Source organism: Pan troglodytes, chromosome 20 (genome assembly GCF_028858775.2).
Source record: "Pan troglodytes isolate AG18354 chromosome 20, NHGRI_mPanTro3-v2.0_pri, whole genome shotgun sequence".
In the NCBI taxonomy this organism is placed as follows: domain Eukaryota; kingdom Metazoa; phylum Chordata; class Mammalia; order Primates; family Hominidae; genus Pan; species Pan troglodytes.
Window position 1 is genome coordinate 60,617,501 of NC_072418.2, and position 16,496 is coordinate 60,633,996.

The 16,496-nt window shown below is 43.9% G+C and overlaps 2 protein-coding genes across 4 annotated transcripts in view; both read left to right on the forward strand.

The window, feature by feature from the left end:
• Window positions 1-3,719, forward strand: part of ZSCAN4 (zinc finger and SCAN domain containing 4) — a 27,952-nt gene extending 24,233 nt beyond the window's left edge. The window contains exons 5-7 of the mRNA XM_009436554.5: window positions 415-915; window positions 2,293-2,458; window positions 2,545-3,719. Coding sequence (XP_009434829.4) covers window positions 520-915; window positions 2,293-2,458; window positions 2,545-3,284 — 1,302 coding nt within the window. The 5' untranslated portion in view covers window positions 415-519 and the 3' untranslated portion in view covers window positions 3,285-3,719. The remainder of the gene's footprint in view (window positions 1-414; window positions 916-2,292; window positions 2,459-2,544) is intronic.
• A 2,639-nt stretch (window positions 3,720-6,358) lies between these two features.
• ZNF551 (zinc finger protein 551) lies at window positions 6,359-15,407 on the forward strand. Of its 3 annotated transcripts, none has more exons than XM_003316701.7 (3): window positions 6,359-6,635; window positions 9,654-9,777; window positions 10,873-15,407. In XM_003316701.7, the coding sequence occupies exons 1-3, from the start codon at window positions 6,555-6,557 to the stop codon at window positions 12,678-12,680; spliced, it is 2,013 nt and encodes a 670-aa protein (XP_003316749.4). In that variant the 5' UTR covers window positions 6,359-6,554; the 3' UTR covers window positions 12,681-15,407. The 3 variants fall into 3 exon arrangements, with proteins under 3 accessions (XP_003316749.4, XP_003953686.4, XP_016792458.3); XM_016936969.4 differs by lacking the exon at window positions 6,359-6,635 and adding an exon at window positions 6,832-7,040; XM_003953637.6 differs by lacking the exon at window positions 9,654-9,777 and having other exon boundaries at window positions 6,370-6,635.
• Window positions 15,408-16,496: the final 1,089 nt, after the last annotated feature.

Sequence of the window (16,496 nt, forward strand, 5' to 3'; positions counted from 1 at the left end):
GAATAAACATTGGCATTTAAACATTTAAAATGCACTCATTGAGATGATTTTATTACATTCTTGTATCCATATCCCGTTAACGAAGTAAATTGCATTGATTTTTGAATTTTAACCCAAACTTCCTGCATTTTGGAAATGAACACCATTTGCGATGTATATGTGAGTAGATTTTATTTTCAAATATTTTGTTTTGGATAATTTTAATGTATTTGTAAAATTTTGTTATCAGGAAGTGCTGACCTCAGTAACTAAAGTGGGTAGTGCTTCCTCTTATATGCTCTGGGAGAGTTTATGTTAAGTTATAATTATTTCTTTGAATTCATCCATAGAGCCATCTAGGCCTAACTTTTTGGTTGATTTGTCTTTAATTATGCCAGTGGTGCAATTAATTACTCATCTCTTTTCTATTTCTAGCTTGCAGTTTTAAAGAATCCACCAACTGTTGAAACAAATCCCTAGAGACACAAGGCAAGAGACTGAATCATCAAAGTAAAGTCTCTCTGAGAATTATTGCTAAGAATGGCTTTAGATCTAAGAACCATATTTCAGTGTGAACCATCCGAGAATAATCTTGGATCAGAAAATTCAGCGTTTCAACAAAGCCAAGGACCTGCTGTTCAGAGAGAAGAAGGGATTTCTGAGTTCTCAAGAATGGTGCTCAATTCATTTCAAGACAGCAATAATTCATATGCAAGGCAGGAATTGCAAAGACTTTATAGGATCTTTCACTCATGGCTGCAACCAGAAAAGCACAGCAAGGATGAAATTATTTCTCTATTAGTCCTGGAGCAGTTTATGATTGGTGGCCACTGCAATGACAAAGCCGGTGTGAAAGAGAAATGGAAATCAAGTGGCAAAAACTTGGAGAGATTCATAGAAGACCTGACTGATGACAGCATAAATCCACCTGCCTTAGTGAGTACAGGGTTCTAACTTCTGGGATGAGAGACAAAGGAAAGTAAGGAATAAATTACAGTCAGTTAGAGTTGTCTGGAAGTTAGAGAAGCTATTGGAGGTCCAGTTATTAGTCAGCTCACACTCTCCCACCATTCTCACAAAGAATAATCTTCAATGTCCTAAGTTCTCAAGAAAAAAAGCAAAAAGGTATATATCTGTTTATTCTGTAGGACATATAGGAGCCAAACATATTGATGTTTGATTAACTTAATTTTAGTCTGCATAATGGCAGACTCTGAGAAATTGACTTTTTGGCATGATATCAGCTCACTGCAACCTATGCCTCCCAGGCACAAGTCATTCTCGTGGCTCAGCCTCCAGAGTAGCTGGGATTATAGGCGTGCTCCACCAAGCCCAGCTAATTTTTGTATTTTTAATAGAGACAGCGTTCCACCATGTTGGCCAGGCTGGTCTGGAACTCCTGGCCTCAAGTGATCCGCCTGCCTTGGCCTCCCAAAGTGCTAGGATTACAGGTGTGAGACCAGCCTGAAATTGACATTTAAATGAAGACATCAAGGTTGAGGAAGAAATGTCTTGACAAGAGCTTGTTCTTCTGTCAGGGAACTCTAATCAAGAAAGACATTCTAAAGAAGCAATTACAGTAGATCCTTATTCTCAGAGCCCCTATTTGCAAAATTGCTAAAATTTATTTGTAAGCTTAAAATAAATACCTGAGGCATCTTCTCCGTCATTTTCAGATATGTGCAGGTGGTAAAATATTTGATTTACCTTAGGTGCATGTTTCCAGGTGAGGTTGAACAAGGCCACAACCTCACTTCCTATTTTGGTTCCTACAGTGTAAATAAGTGTCCTTTTCACAGTCTATTTAGTGGCACATTTTTTTTTTTTTTTGCTTTTTATTGATAACTTTGTTGTTTAAAGTGACACTGAAGTAAAATGCTGAAACACTGTCTAGTCTTCCTAAGTGCAGGAAAGTTGCTATGTATTATGGAGATAATACATGTGTTGGATCCTCTGAGTTCAGAATTAATCAATAATATATATTAAATGGGGTGTCTTTGAACATATACACACATAAAACAAACTCATGTATTGATCAGTTGACAAAAATAATGTAGCCAGAAGCTCACAGGAAACTAACCCTGAATTTTTCCTAGGGGAAATGATTCAGTACTTGTAAATTCAATGTCCATGTGACTTTATTAAACATAAGAGCTTGTAGTAACAAGAATAACACCATCAGAGATGGTGGACAAAATATGTGATAGCCAATACTTGAGGGAGCTTGTGAGAGCCTGTTAAGGACCACTTTTCCAAAAAGTCTTCTGTTACACAACAGATTCAGATACAACAGTGATCTGGCTTTCTTTACAGGTCCACGTCCACATGCAGGGACAGGAAGCTCTCTTTTCTGAGGATATGCCCTTAAGAGATGTCATTGTTCATCTCACAAAACAAGTGAATGCCCAAACCACAAGAGAAGCAAACATGGGGACACCCTCCCAGACTTCCCAAGATACTTCCTTAGAAACAGGACAAGGTAAGTCAGGTGAATCTGCACAACTGAGGAGTGTTCTATGTGGACCCCTTCTTAAGTACAACTTCATTGAGTGTCTATTTTCACAGGATATGAAGATGAACAAGATGCCTGGAACAGTTCTTTGAAAACTACTCAAGTAAATGAAAATATTACTAATCAAGGCAATCAAATAGTTTCCCTAATCATCATCCAGGAAGAGAACGGTCCTAGGCCTGAAGAGGGAGGTGTTTCTTCTGACAACCCATACAACTCAAAAAGAGCAGAGCTAGTCACTGCTAGATCTCAGGAAGGGTCCATAAATGGAATCATTTTCCAAGGTGTCCCTATGGTGATGGGAGCAGGGTGTATCTCTCAACCAGAGCAGTCCTCCCCTGAGTCTGCCCTTACCCACCAGAGCAATGAGGGAAACTCCACATGTGAGGTACATCAGAAAGGATCCCATGGAGTCCGAAAATCATACAAATGTGAAGAATGCCCCAAGGTCTTTAAGTATCTCTGTCACTTATTAGCTCACCAGAGAAGACACAGGAATGAGAGGCCATTTGTTTGTCCCGAGTGTCAAAAAGGCTTCTTCCAGATATCAGACCTACGGGTGCATCAGATAATTCACACAGGAAAGAAGCCTTTCACATGCAGCATATGTAAAAAGTCCTTCAGCCACAAAACCAACCTGCGGTCTCATGAGAGAATCCACACAGGAGAAAAGCCTTATACATGTCCCTTTTGTAAGACAAGCTACCGCCAGTCATCCACATACCACCGCCATATGAGGACTCATGAGAAAATTACCCTGCCAAGTGTTCCCTCCACACCAGAAGCTTCCTAAGCTGCTGGTCTGATAATGTGTATAAATATGTATGCAAGTATGTATATTCCTATAGTATTTATCTACTTAGGATATAAGATATAATCTCCTGATTATGCTTTTTTTCAATTTATTGTCTTGCTTCATTAAAATGTAAGGCTAAGGAGAGCATGGAATTTGTCAGTTTTGTTCACTAAAGTATTCCAAGTGGTTGGGAAAGTGGAACATTTCCAAGAACCAATAAATTTCTGTTGAATAAATGAATGAATCCATAATGTTGATATCCTTTTTTAAAAAAAGAGATGGGGCCGGCCGCAGTGGTTCGGCCTCCCAAAGTGCTGGGATTACAAGCGTGAGTGACCGTGCCCGGCTTTTTTTTTTTTTTCTGAGTCAGAGTCTTGATCTGTCGCTCAGGCTGGAGTGCCGTGGTGTGATCTTGGCTCACTGCAACCTCCACTTGGAGGTCCAAAATTAATCATAGACACCAAACCACAGATCCAGAAATCTCAGAGAAGAGGAAGCAGTGTAAATACCAAAAACCTACGACTAGGTACATCATATTCAAACTACAGAAGGCCAAAGATAGAGAAATTCTTGAAAGAAGATGGAGGTGGGAGAGGGCACTTTACCTGCTGAGGAACAAGGATGAGATTTAGAGTAGAATTCTTGTCAGAAACCAGATAATCAAGAAGGGAATGGAGTGAAAGTTCAAAATTTAGAACAAAAATTAAAACCCCACCCTAACATCTATATCCAGCAATGTTATCTTTCGAAGGTGGAGGAGAATAAAGCTTTTCTCACACAAATACTAAAGAATTCATCCCCAAAGGTCCTGTTACAGGGTCCCTGCATTACATGTGAAGCAATCCAGTAGTTATTTGAAGGTCAAATTAGATTGAAGATGTTTAGGCTGGGCACAGTGTCTCATGCCTGTAATCCCAGCACTTTGTCAGGCTGAGGCGGGCAGATCACTTGAGTCCAGGAGTTTGAGACCAGCCTGAGCACAAGGCAAAACCTCATCTGTACAAAAAATACAAAAAAACAATTAGCTAGGTTTGGCGACATGCGCCTGTAATCCCAGCTATTTGGGAGGCTGAGATGAGAGAATCACTTGAGCCTGGGAGGCAGAGGTTGCAGTGAGCTGAGAACAGACCACTGCACTCCAGCCTGGGTGACAGGCTCAAAAAAAATTTTTAAAGATGTTTATTGTAACTTCTAAGGGAGGAATTAATATATATATATATTTTTTTGCTGGCAACTTTGATTAATTTAAACATACAAAAATTAGCTGGGCATGGTGGTGTATGCTTGTAACCCCAGCTACTCAGGAGGCTGAGGCAGGAGAATCGCTTGAACCCGGGAGGTAGAGGTTGCAGTGAGCTGAGATCGCGCCACTGCACTCCACCCTGGGTGACAGAGCAAGACACTGTCTCAAGAACAAAAACAAAAAAGCCCAGGCGCAGTGGCTCACCTGAGGTCAGGAGTTCAAGACCAGCCTGGCCAACATGGTAAAACCCTCGCTCTACTGAAAATACAGAAATTAGCCGGGCATGGTGGCTGGCGCCTGTAGTGCCAGCCACTTGGGAGGCTGAGGCAGAAGAATTGCTTGAACCTGGGAGGTGGAACTTGTGGTGAGCCAAGATCAAGCCATTGCACTCTAGCCTGGGCAACAGAGTGAGACTCCGTCTGGGGAAAAAAAAAAAAAAAAAAAAAAAGAACTGATAAACAAATTCACCTGTGTAGCTGAATTCAAAGTCAACATGCAAAAGTCAACATGTAAAACTCATATGCCCTTCCATACACTAACAATGAAAAATCTGAAAAGGAAATTAAGAAAACAATATCATTTGCAATAGTAATGTATATGGCCAAATGATCTCAACAAGGCTACCAAGACCACTCAATGGGGAAACGATGATCTTTTCAGCAAATGATGCTGGGAAAACGAAATATTCACATGCTAAGGAATGAAGGTGAACCCTTACCTAACACCAAAAACACAAATGAACTCAAAATGGACTAACAACCTAAACATAAGACCCAAAACTATAAAACACTTAAAAGAAAATATAGGGTGAAAGTTTTATGACATTGAATTTGGCCATAATTTCTTGGATTTGACACCAAATACACATGTGACAAAAGAAAAATAGACCAATTAGACTTCATGAAAATTAAAACTTTAGTATATCAAACAATAACAAAGTGAAAGAGAAACCTATTTAATGAGAACAAAATACAGGTTGAATATCCCTGAGCCAAAAATCTAAAATCCAAAATGCTCCAAAATCCAATTTTTTTTTTTCTTTTTTTTTTTTTCTGGAGACGGAGTCTCCCCCTGTCGCCCAGGCTGGAGTGCAATGGCGCGATCTCGACTCACTGCAACCTCTGCCTCCCAGGTTCAAACGATTCTCCTGCCTCAGCCTCCCAAGTACTGGGATTACAGGCGCTCGCCACCATGCCCAGCTAATTTTTGTATTTTTAGTAGAGACAGGGTTTCACCATGTTGGCCAGGCTGGTCTCGAACTCCTGATCGCGTGATCCACCCACCTCGGCCTCCCAAAGTGCTGGGATTACAGGCGTGAACCACTGCGCCCGGCCCGCCCGACTAATTTTTGTATTTTTAGTAGAGATGGGGTTCCGCCATGTTGGCCAGCCTGGTCTCGAACTTCTGACCTCAGGTGATCCGCCCGCCTCGGCCTTCTAAAGTGCTGGGATTACAGGCGTGAGCCACCGCGCCCAACCCCCTGAAATAATATTTTTTGCCTCTAGGGGCACCCTGAGCTTCGTGGAGTCTGAAATAATGTCTCTAAACACTTAAGTGATCAGTTACGGAAAACACTTCCCAGAAATCTGGGAAAAGCCCCTTTAAGAAGGAGTAAATACTTCCTTCTCCCCTAGAGGCCGAAGTCGCCATTTCCCTGCACGGGGCACAGCACCTCAGAATACAAGTTCGCAGAGGTCAAAGCAGTGGACACACTCCGAAGAGCTCCGTGGAGTTTTGGAAACTACATTATCCAGAGTGCAGAGCGCAAAACGGCGGCGGAGTTGAGCCAATGACAGCCCAAGATAGGAACACTTCCGCGCATGTGCAGCGCGACGGGCCGGAACTTCCGGCGTCCTCCTCGTGGCGGTCATTTTGGCCTCTGTCCTGTCTGTCCAGCCCGCCAGTCTGCAGCGGAGGTCGCGACTGAGGGACGGGACAGAGAAGGCGCGAAAGTGGGCCAGAGGTTCTGCGACGCCACCTCGGGTGAGCTGCGCCAGGCCCGGGATAGGGACTGTTGTGTTCGAATGCCCGCCCCGGTCGGCCGCCACTCCCTGCCTAGTCCACGGAGCTCAATGGCGGCAGTCGCGCTGAGGGACTCGGCTCAGGTGAGTTGTGCGTCCTCCGGGTCTCGCCTACTCTCCCCCAGCAGAAGCCCTAAGGCCCAGTGAGGGATGCCTGCTCACAGCCCTGCAGCCCAGGCCCCAGTACCCTGGACAAGAAGGCGCTTGTGGATTGGACCCGTTTGTGACGCCCAGTGTGTACGGAAATGTGACGGGCAGGGGACTGGCGCGTGCAGAACTTGGAGCTGCGACTAAGCTGGGGGGGATTCAGGAGCCTGGGGTCCATCTCGGGTCTGCAGGAACATAGAGTGAGGCAGAGTTGCACCTGACGAATTTGACGATTCTGAGGACACTGGCAGCCTTCGAGATTTGTGAACAGATAGGGACACTGGGCTAGGATTTCCTAAAGCTATCCAAAAGTTGCTCAGGGGAAGAACAGGCTGAAGAGAGGTAATAGTAGTTAGGCATATGAAGACTGAGTTCTTGTCCAAGCTCACGCAGCTGGTAAATTCAGCACTGAGAACTGAGGTGCGGAGATAGTGCAGCCAGCCCAGGCCACCTGGCTCCAAAACTGGCCCAGGGTCATTGGGCGACCTGAGCCTCGCCACTCGTCTAGCCTTGGGCCCTGAGACTTTGAGCAAATACAAAGCCCAGAGTCTTAAGTCCAGGTTGGATTATATGAAGCTGTTGGCAGCTGGGGGAAAGGAGATGTAGAAGGTTGTCCAAGGCAAAGTTACCAGTATATGCTAAGTTTGGAGAGGAGGCTGAGATAGTTCAGGAACCTACAATTATTTTCTTCTCATGAGAACAGGGAGCAGTGTGGTAGAAGTCAGACCCGGAATGGTTCCCTGAGAAGTTGAGTTGTCTGTTCGTTACTTAATAGTAACAGTGGGAGTTTTGGAGTGGAAGAGGGAGGTGATCTGGTTCTGGTCTTATTAGGCTCCCTGTGGCTGCAGCATGGGAAGCCGACTGAAGGATGAGGTGGGGAGACCTGGGAGGAGACTACTGGGATAGGCCAGGTGAATGTGATAGAATGTGATAGGCCAAAATGGTGGCTGTGAAGATGCGAGAAGCAGTTGGATTCTGGATTCATTTTTTAAGTAGGGCTGCCTGAATTTTTAGTTTTGAGAAAGAGAGTGGAGTCAGGGATGACTGAAAGGTTTTATTTTGGCAGTTAGAAGTGTGGAAGCTCCATCAACTAAGATGGGGAAGTACATAGTAGGAGTAGTTTTCATTTGGGATATCAGAAGTTTTATTTTTGACCTGCTAAGAGTATGAGAGCTTTCAGAGAATGGTTCATGGGCTGCTGGAACTGTAGGTCAGGAACAGTGAGGAGAGATTCAGAATGGAGACTTTTCCAAAAGGTAGTGGACAATCTGTGGGCCGGGGTGGAGCTGTGGATCACATTTAGTAGAGGGGAAGCCTGCTCACAATAATAATAATAGTTGTCAAGGAAGGGGAGGGGAAGGTCAAGGACAGGTCTCCTGCGTGAGCCCCTGGTTGTGTGAGGTGTTGCAACACAGGTCTTGGACAGAAGTGTTCACGGTGAGGGTCGTACAGAGATTATGATCTAGCATGTGGCCAAGGCTTCTCAGGGGTGAGTAGACGTGAGATGAATGTAGAGGCATAGGAGTTAGACAGGATGATGCTAGGACTGGTGTGTATTCACCTCTCTGCAGACTGACCAGGGTTTTATATTAACTCTTGGTGGGATCTGGGAAGTTTCAGTCAGGCTGTCACGTTATCTTAGGGGCATAATTGGCCATCTGTGGGACTCGATGGGCCCGGGGTAGATAGCCACTGGGGTTGGACCTTGAATTAGTGGTAGTTGGAGAGAGGAAGGCTGTGACTGGTGGGGGGACAGCAATCACAGCCCAGAAGTGGAAGAGGCCTTGGTTATCTGAGATCCACAGGTGATTCTTGATGGGTGAGGTTGAAGCAAGGAATAGTCAGGTAGAAAGGCCTTCATGGTATGACTTGAGGCTGCCCCTAACTTTAGGCACAGTTAGAGATCTGGGATAGTACTGAACCGTATTTGAATTTGCCAGCCACTCTCTGGGCCCCATGTGCTGAGTAACCAGTTGGGAGGCCAAGGAGATGCTCATGGTATGAGGCAGGAAGTAAGCTGTGGCTGTGGGAGTGACACTGTGAGAGAAGTGTGGTAGAGTGATGTGCACATGGAGACAAGAATGTGAAGTGGTGGCTCCTTGGTGTTGAGGACACAAGGGTGAAGTATGAACCAAGACCCTTGGTTGTGTTTGGGAGCCATGGTCTGTTGTCTTCCAGGAGAGTTTCCTTACAAGAGAGTATGGTTCCTTGCATGGCAGGCTCAGAGCTTAGATACTTGCCCACCTGCCTGTTGTTGCTGTGGGAGAACACATTGACCAATGGGACCATAAGGAGAGAGGGGGCATTAGTGTCACCAGGCCCTGTTGCATTCTTTCAAATGAGAAGATGGAGAGGAGGATGAACAGGGGATAGATGCAGCAGGGATGAATTTGGGGTCCTAGGAGAGATACTGATAATGGAATGAACTGTCCCAATCATGGAAAAGCTGTGTGACCTTTGAGGTTGTGGCTGTGGGAATGCAGCTGTGTGAGACAGGTGTGGTTCAAAGAGTGATGTACATGAGAAGAGAGAGAATAAACTGAGGGCCATATGGGTGAACTGGAGTCAGAGGGGTAAAGGGTAAGCCCGTGTTAGTTGTGTCTTGGAAGATCAATCTTGGGGACTTCACGGGTATTGCCTGACAAGACAAACGTCAGATCACTCACACCCTGTCTATGGCCAGTTCTCTCTCTAGCTGGTGTTTGTGAGTAACGAGAGGTATAGCCTACCTGCCAAGTCCAGAGCTTAGATAGCATCTATCTGTTCACAGGCCTGTTGTTGCTATTCGAGGACTCAGTATCAGTGGAACTGTGGGGAGAGGGTAGGCATCGGTGGCACTGTGGCTGGTTATCTCCGCTGAGGTGGGCAATAGGGTGACCTGGGGATGGATGTTGGGGGCAAGAGGATAATGAACTCCAGGTCTGATCGTGGATTGAACTATTCCTGCTGTGACAGGGTATGACCTTTGAGGATGTGGCCATTTATTTCTCCCAAGAAGAGTGGGAGCTCCTTGATGAGTCTCAGAGGTTCCTGTACTGCGATGTGATGCTGGAGAACTTTGCACATGTAACATCCCTGGGTAAGGCCCTAGCATCCCTCCGAGTGTCTGCTTTTCTTTTTGACCCCAGAGTTACCTCTGTCTCAGGAGTCTTGCTGTCAGCCTAGTGGATCTTATTTTTCTTGTCTTCCCCCTGTCAGGATGACTGTGTACAGATTCATGGTACCTTGTGGCCCAGTTTCTGCCCTTTTCCTCTAGCTGCCATTTCCTTATGTCCACCTATATCAGAAATTACAGGCATTGTCATAGTTACTACTTACGTGAACTATGGAGCTCTTTTTACAAGACTCTCCTTTGAGTGTTTTTTGTGAGTGCTGGTCACTCCCTTGTCCTCTCTTTCCTTAAGACTTACATCATTCATGTGTTATGTGGTAGCACAATGAGGGCTACAGGGAGAGCCCTAGTTGCTTCACAGAGTGAACAAAGCAAGATGGTCTCAGAGGAGGCCTGGCCCCAGTGAGTGGCAGCTGGGGAAGGGCATGACATCATGGTTGTATTAGAATCATATCCGGAACCTGTGATGTGTCCAGCAGTATTTTGGTGCAAGTGCCACTGGCCATAACTCGTTTCTACTTCTACTTCCCTATACAATACTGTGCTGAATTGTCGTTTCATCTGTCACTTCCAGTGTTTGGCTACCTCCACCCTCGTGGTCTCAGTGTGTCACTTGTTCCTCTCCACAGCTCACTTCTTTTCAGTGTTGTTCAGTCTTGACTCACTGTGTTGTGAGGTATGCACACAGCCTCAAATAGTCCTCCTTGATCACCAGCTATCAAGTTTCAATTGGATTTTCCTAGGACTGGACAACAGCAGTCTTCTGTACAGCACATACATCACTAGCAGACAAAGTCCTGCTGAGGGCTTTGGCAGAGAGTGAGTTGGAGACCCTCCTTCTCCTCCTGTGCTATACCTCATCCTTGTATGCTTTGCGTGATGAGATGACATCTCTAAAATCTTAAAAAGCCCAGTACTTCAAACCAGCCTATTCCTCCCCAGTTCCGTTGTTCTCAGAACAGTTCCATGCACTCAGTTCTTGTGTCTCACACATTTTTGTGATACATCTTTCTCCTTCCATGAAAGTCAGCATGCATTTCATCAGCATTTCTCTGCTTTCAGGTTATTGCCATGGAATGGAGAATGAGGCGATAGCTTCTGAGCAGAGTGTATCTATACAGGTCAGGACTTCTAAGGGCAATACACCCACCCAGAAAACTCACCTCAGTGAGATTAAGATGTGTGTCCCAGTCTTGAAAGAGATTTTGCCTGCGGCTGAGCACCAAACCACATCCCCTGTGCAAAAGTCATACTTGGGTAGCACAAGCATGAGAGGCTTCTGCTTCAGTGCTGACCTTCACCAGCATCAAAAGCATTACAATGAAGAAGAGCCCTGGAAAAGGAAGGTGGATGAGGCTACATTTGTGACTGGCTGCAGATTCCATGTGTTGAATTATTTCACCTGTGGGGAGGCCTTCCCAGCCCCCATGGACCTACTCCAACACGAAGCCACTCCCAGTGGTGAGGAGCCACACAGTAGCAGCAGCAAGCATATACAGGCATTTTTCAATGCAAAAAGTTATTACAAGTGGGGTGAATACAGAAAAGCTTCAAGCCACAAACACACACTTGTTCAGCATCAGAGTGTCTGTTCTGAAGGAGGGCTTTATGAGTGTAGCAAATGTGAGAAAGCCTTCACTTGCAAGAACACACTTGTTCAGCACCAGCAAATTCACACTGGACAAAAGATGTTTGAGTGTAGTGAATGTGAGGAATCCTTTAGCAAAAAGTGCCACCTAATCTTACACAAGATAATTCACACTGGAGAAAGGCCTTATGAATGCAGTGATCGTGAGAAAGCCTTTATCCATAAATCTGAATTCATTCACCACCAGAGACGTCACACTGGAGGAGTGCGTCATGAGTGTGGTGAATGTAGGAAAACCTTTAGCTACAAATCTAACCTCGTTGAACACCAGAGAGTTCACACTGGAGAAAGGCCTTATGAATGTGGCGAGTGCGGGAAATCCTTTAGACAAAGCTCTAGCCTTTTTCGACACCAGAGAGTTCACTCTGGAGAAAGGCCTTATCAGTGCTGTGAATGTGGGAAATCCTTTAGACAAATCTTCAATCTCATTCGACATAGAAGAGTTCACACTGGAGAAATGCCTTATCAGTGCAGTGATTGTGGGAAATCTTTTAGCTGCAAATCGGAACTCATTCAACACCAGAGAATTCACAGTGGAGAAAGACCTTATGAGTGCAGAGAATGTGGGAAATCCTTTAGACAATTCTCTAACCTCATTCGACACCGCAGCATTCACACTGGTGATAGGCCTTATGAGTGCAGTGAATGTGAGAAATCCTTTAGCCGCAAATTTATCCTGATTCAACACCAAAGAGTTCACACTGGAGAAAGACCTTATGAATGCAGTGAATGTGGAAAATCCTTTACCCGCAAATCTGACCTCATTCAACACCGGAGAATTCATACTGGCACAAGACCTTATGAGTGCAGTGAATGTGGCAAATCTTTTAGACAGCGCTCTGGCCTCATTCAGCACCGGAGACTTCATACTGGAGAAAGGCCTTATGAATGTAGTGAATGTGGAAAGTCTTTTAGCCAAAGTGCTAGCCTCATTCAACACCAGAGAGTTCACACTGGAGAAAGGCCTTATGAATGTAGTGAATGTGGGAAATCCTTTAGCCAGAGCTCTAGCCTCATTCAACACCAGAGAGGTCACACTGGAGAAAGACCTTATGAGTGCAGTCAATGTGGGAAACCCTTTACCCACAAATCAGACCTTATTCAGCACCAAAGAGTTCACACTGGAGAAAGGCCTTATGAATGCAGTGAATGTGGGAAATCCTTTAGCCGCAAATCTAACCTCATTCGACATCGGAGAGTTCACACTGAAGAAAGGCCTTAAATGTGAAGGGAATGTGCTATTTCTTTATTCAGTATAATAGCACTGGAGGAGACTGTGGTAGCCATCTTCGTAAATTTAAACTTTGAGCACCCACAGTGGGGTATTCTTCATAAGTTTCAGGTATGTGGGAAGCTTTGAGGAGGTTCATTGTAATTTCTAATCTGCCGAGGCCTATAGCCTGATTTATGTCACTGCCAATTTCTGAGGCTGAAGCCATTTCACATTTCACCCCTACCACCTGGCAGGTGCACACCATGTGCATGAGTCACTTCCCCACAGTGCTCAGAGAAGCAAACCTCTGTACTCTCCCATTTGCTTGGGGAAATTATTAATAGCCCAAGCATGTAGGGGGTCTTCATGTCTTTTCTCTGACTTTAGAGTATACGCCTAACCCAGTTGTGGTCCAGAGAATCTGAGTTGTACTGTCAGCTTTCTAAGGATTACCTTTTTAAGGAACATTGTCGGTCTCACATGATGCTTGTAATGAATTTTTCCACATTCTGATTCACCAGCCTGGAAACTGCTTGGTGCACATTGCTCTAATTTATAATGTTTTTATAAAGGTTTTAAAAAAATTTATGCACCTTTAATCTTGGGTGTTCTATTCATTGCATAGAATGACTTGTAAGCAGAATAGTGATGTCAGCATGAAGGGGTGAATAGATTTTGTGGAGATCTCAAACTTTCTGTACTCAGAAGGGACAATGTGATGGCAGAAGACAGCTCTTTGTTCTGTATTGCTCTAATTGGCCTGCTGCCCAAGGCCTCAAAGTAAAGACTGCCAGGCTTTGTGTTCCTGTATTGTGGCCTGGTGCCATTTTTGTCAGGTCAGAGGTCACCATGAAAAGGAGGCAGTTGTGACAATCCCCAGTGCTTCTGTGAACGTGAATTTTGTTCATTGTCCACAAGAGATCCACATAATTCCTAGCACTGGTGAGGGGAATCTGTTGCCCAGGTCCTGCAAAGGAGCCATGTGCCATGGCATATAAGTCAGTGTAGACTGGTGCCATTTGTTGTCAGACTATAGGTGTGGAGGTGAAATTACAGGTTCAACAGTAATTGGGACAGAAACTCCAGGTAAATGGGGAGTGGAGAAGACTGCAGTAAATTAGATGGAATGACTCTTCTAAAAGTTCATCTACAAATTTTCCAGTGAATATGGTTGTGTAGGATCAGTGCATACAGAAATTCTCAGGATCTTCTGTTTACTATCGCTGAGATCATTATCAGAAAATAGTCTGGCCGGGCATGGTGTAATCCTAACACTTTGGGAGGCCAAGGCGGGCGGATTGCCCGAGCTCAGGAGTTCAAGACCAGCCTGGGCAACATGGTGAAACCCCATGTCTACTAAAATACAAAAAATTAGCCAGGCGTGGCAGCATGCGCCTGTATTCCCAGCCACTTGGGAGGCTGAGGCAGGAGAATCGCTTGAACCCAGAAGGCGGAAGTTGCAGTGAGCTGAGATTGCACCACTGCACTCCAGCCCAGGCGACAGAGTGAGACTCCGTCTCCAAAAAAAGAAAATAGTCTATAAAGGTTTTGTGGCTCCTTGTATCCTGTCTGGGCTGTTCACCTCAAGGCCATTGCTATGCAGGTAGGAGAACAAGAATAGAGAGAAGGATCATTCCGTGGTCCAGGGATGTGGCTTTTGTGACTCAGCCAACATTCCTATTAATTCAGGTGGCAACAGCCTTCATTGCTTGCCAAAATTTGCTGCCTCTGAGGCAAGGTTGCCTCTCTCAGGGCATGAAGAGAGAGAGAGATGGTGAAGTCCATATCAGGTTGCCACGCTGATTTAAAAGAAAAAAAAAGGACCATCTAGGCTCTTAATTTTGAGCCACTTTTTAAAGCTTTTTGAAGGTCTAATTTGTATAACTGACATGCAACAAAGTACACGTATCCAAAGTGTACAGTTTGGTAAAGCCATGAAACCATCATTACAACCATAAAAATGAATTTATGTGTCACCCATATATTTACCTTGTATCTTTTTATAATCTTTCTCCCTTCCCCAGCTCTTCAGTTTCAACTGATTTCCTTTACAGTAAATTAGTTTGCATTTTCTGGAATTTTTACTGAGATACATACACACACACACACACACACACACACACACACGTATACGCATATACGTATACGTATATATATACATATGTGTTTATATATGTGTGTGTATATATATATACTTACTGGTTTTCTTCATGCTGTATAATTATTTTGAGATTCAAAAATGATGAATCTTTGTATTGCTGAGTATCATGCTGTTCTATGGATAAGTCAGTGTTTATCCATGTGTTTAGGGACATTTATATTATTTATAGATTTTTGTATATTACAAATAACGCTGCTGTAAATACTTGAATTCATTTCTTTATATGGATATGTGTTTTATTTTCCTCGTGTTAATAACTCAAACTGTAATGTCTTAGTTACAATGTAGGTGAATGTTTAGCATTTTAAGAAATGCCAAATTTGATCTAAATGGATGTTTCCTATTGTAGTCCCACCAAGGGTGTATGAGAGTCCCGGTTCTTTTACATCCCTGCCAGTGCTTCATGTGGCTAATCTTTTTTATTTTAGCTCTTTGAATGTATGAATAGTGGTATCTCACTGTGGTTTTCATTGCATTTCCCTAAAACTTCATGATATTGAGCATTTTTTAATGTTTTTATTTGCCACCTGTGTAACTTCTTTGGTAAAATTAAATTTTCTTTTAAAAATTCCTCACCACCCATTCCAGAATTTGCGTGTGTGTGTGTGTGTGTGTGTGTGTGTGCACGCGCACACAGGGTCTCCCAGGCTAGTCTTTTAACTCCTGGCCTTAAGCATTTTTCCTACTTTCCAGCCCCAGCCGTGGTCAATTTGTTTTTTCTTTTTTTTGGGACAAGAGTCTCACTCTGTCACCCAGGCTGGAGTGCAGTGCTGTAATCTCGGCTCACTGCAAGCTCCGCCTCCCGGGTTCAAGTGATTCTCCTGCCTCAGCCTCCCGAGTAGCTGGGACTACAGGCGCCCGCCACCATGCCCGGCTAATTTTTATATTTTTAGTAGAAACAGTTTCACCATATTGGCCAGGCTGGTCTCAAACTCCTGACTTTGTGATCCTCCTGCCTTGGCCTCCCAAAGTGCTGGGATTACAGGTGTGAGCCACCGCACCCAGCCACCGTGGTCAATTTCAAACTGCCATATTGATGTCACTGAACCTGGAGTTGGGAAGAATTTCTGATAACACACCTTTGTATTCTGTTTCCAATACACTGGTAGAGTATCCAAGATAGCCAGAAGAATAAAGACGACAATAAAACAGTAAAATGATCAGGAAGTGGCAAGTTTTAAATATTTGTTTTTTAAACAGTTTTATTGAGATATAATGGACTTAAATTGTATGGGTTTTTATCCTTCACCTTAGAAGGGATTCAGTTGTATATTTTTAAAATATATATTTTGATGTTTTTATACATCTTACATTCCCAAAACCAAATGTTTCTTCCAGCCCTTTTCAATTTATCCTTTGCAACATATAAATTACTGATAGAAGGACATATTCTGCCTTTTGTAGGGGCTATTTACAAATGTCCATAAATGGAAGACATCATTATAAAACCTGATGAACCCTTTCCCAGTCTTCTATCATTTATCTTTTTTTATTTTTATTTTTATTTTTATTTTTTTTTTGAGACAGGGTCTCGTTCTGTTATCCAGGCTGGAGTGTAGTGGTGGATATATCGTTTTGTGGTCATTCTCTTTTTTTTTTTTTCAGCATAAACTATCAAGCAATTAATGGTTCTTGTTTCATCTGTCCCCATGTGGATTTATAAT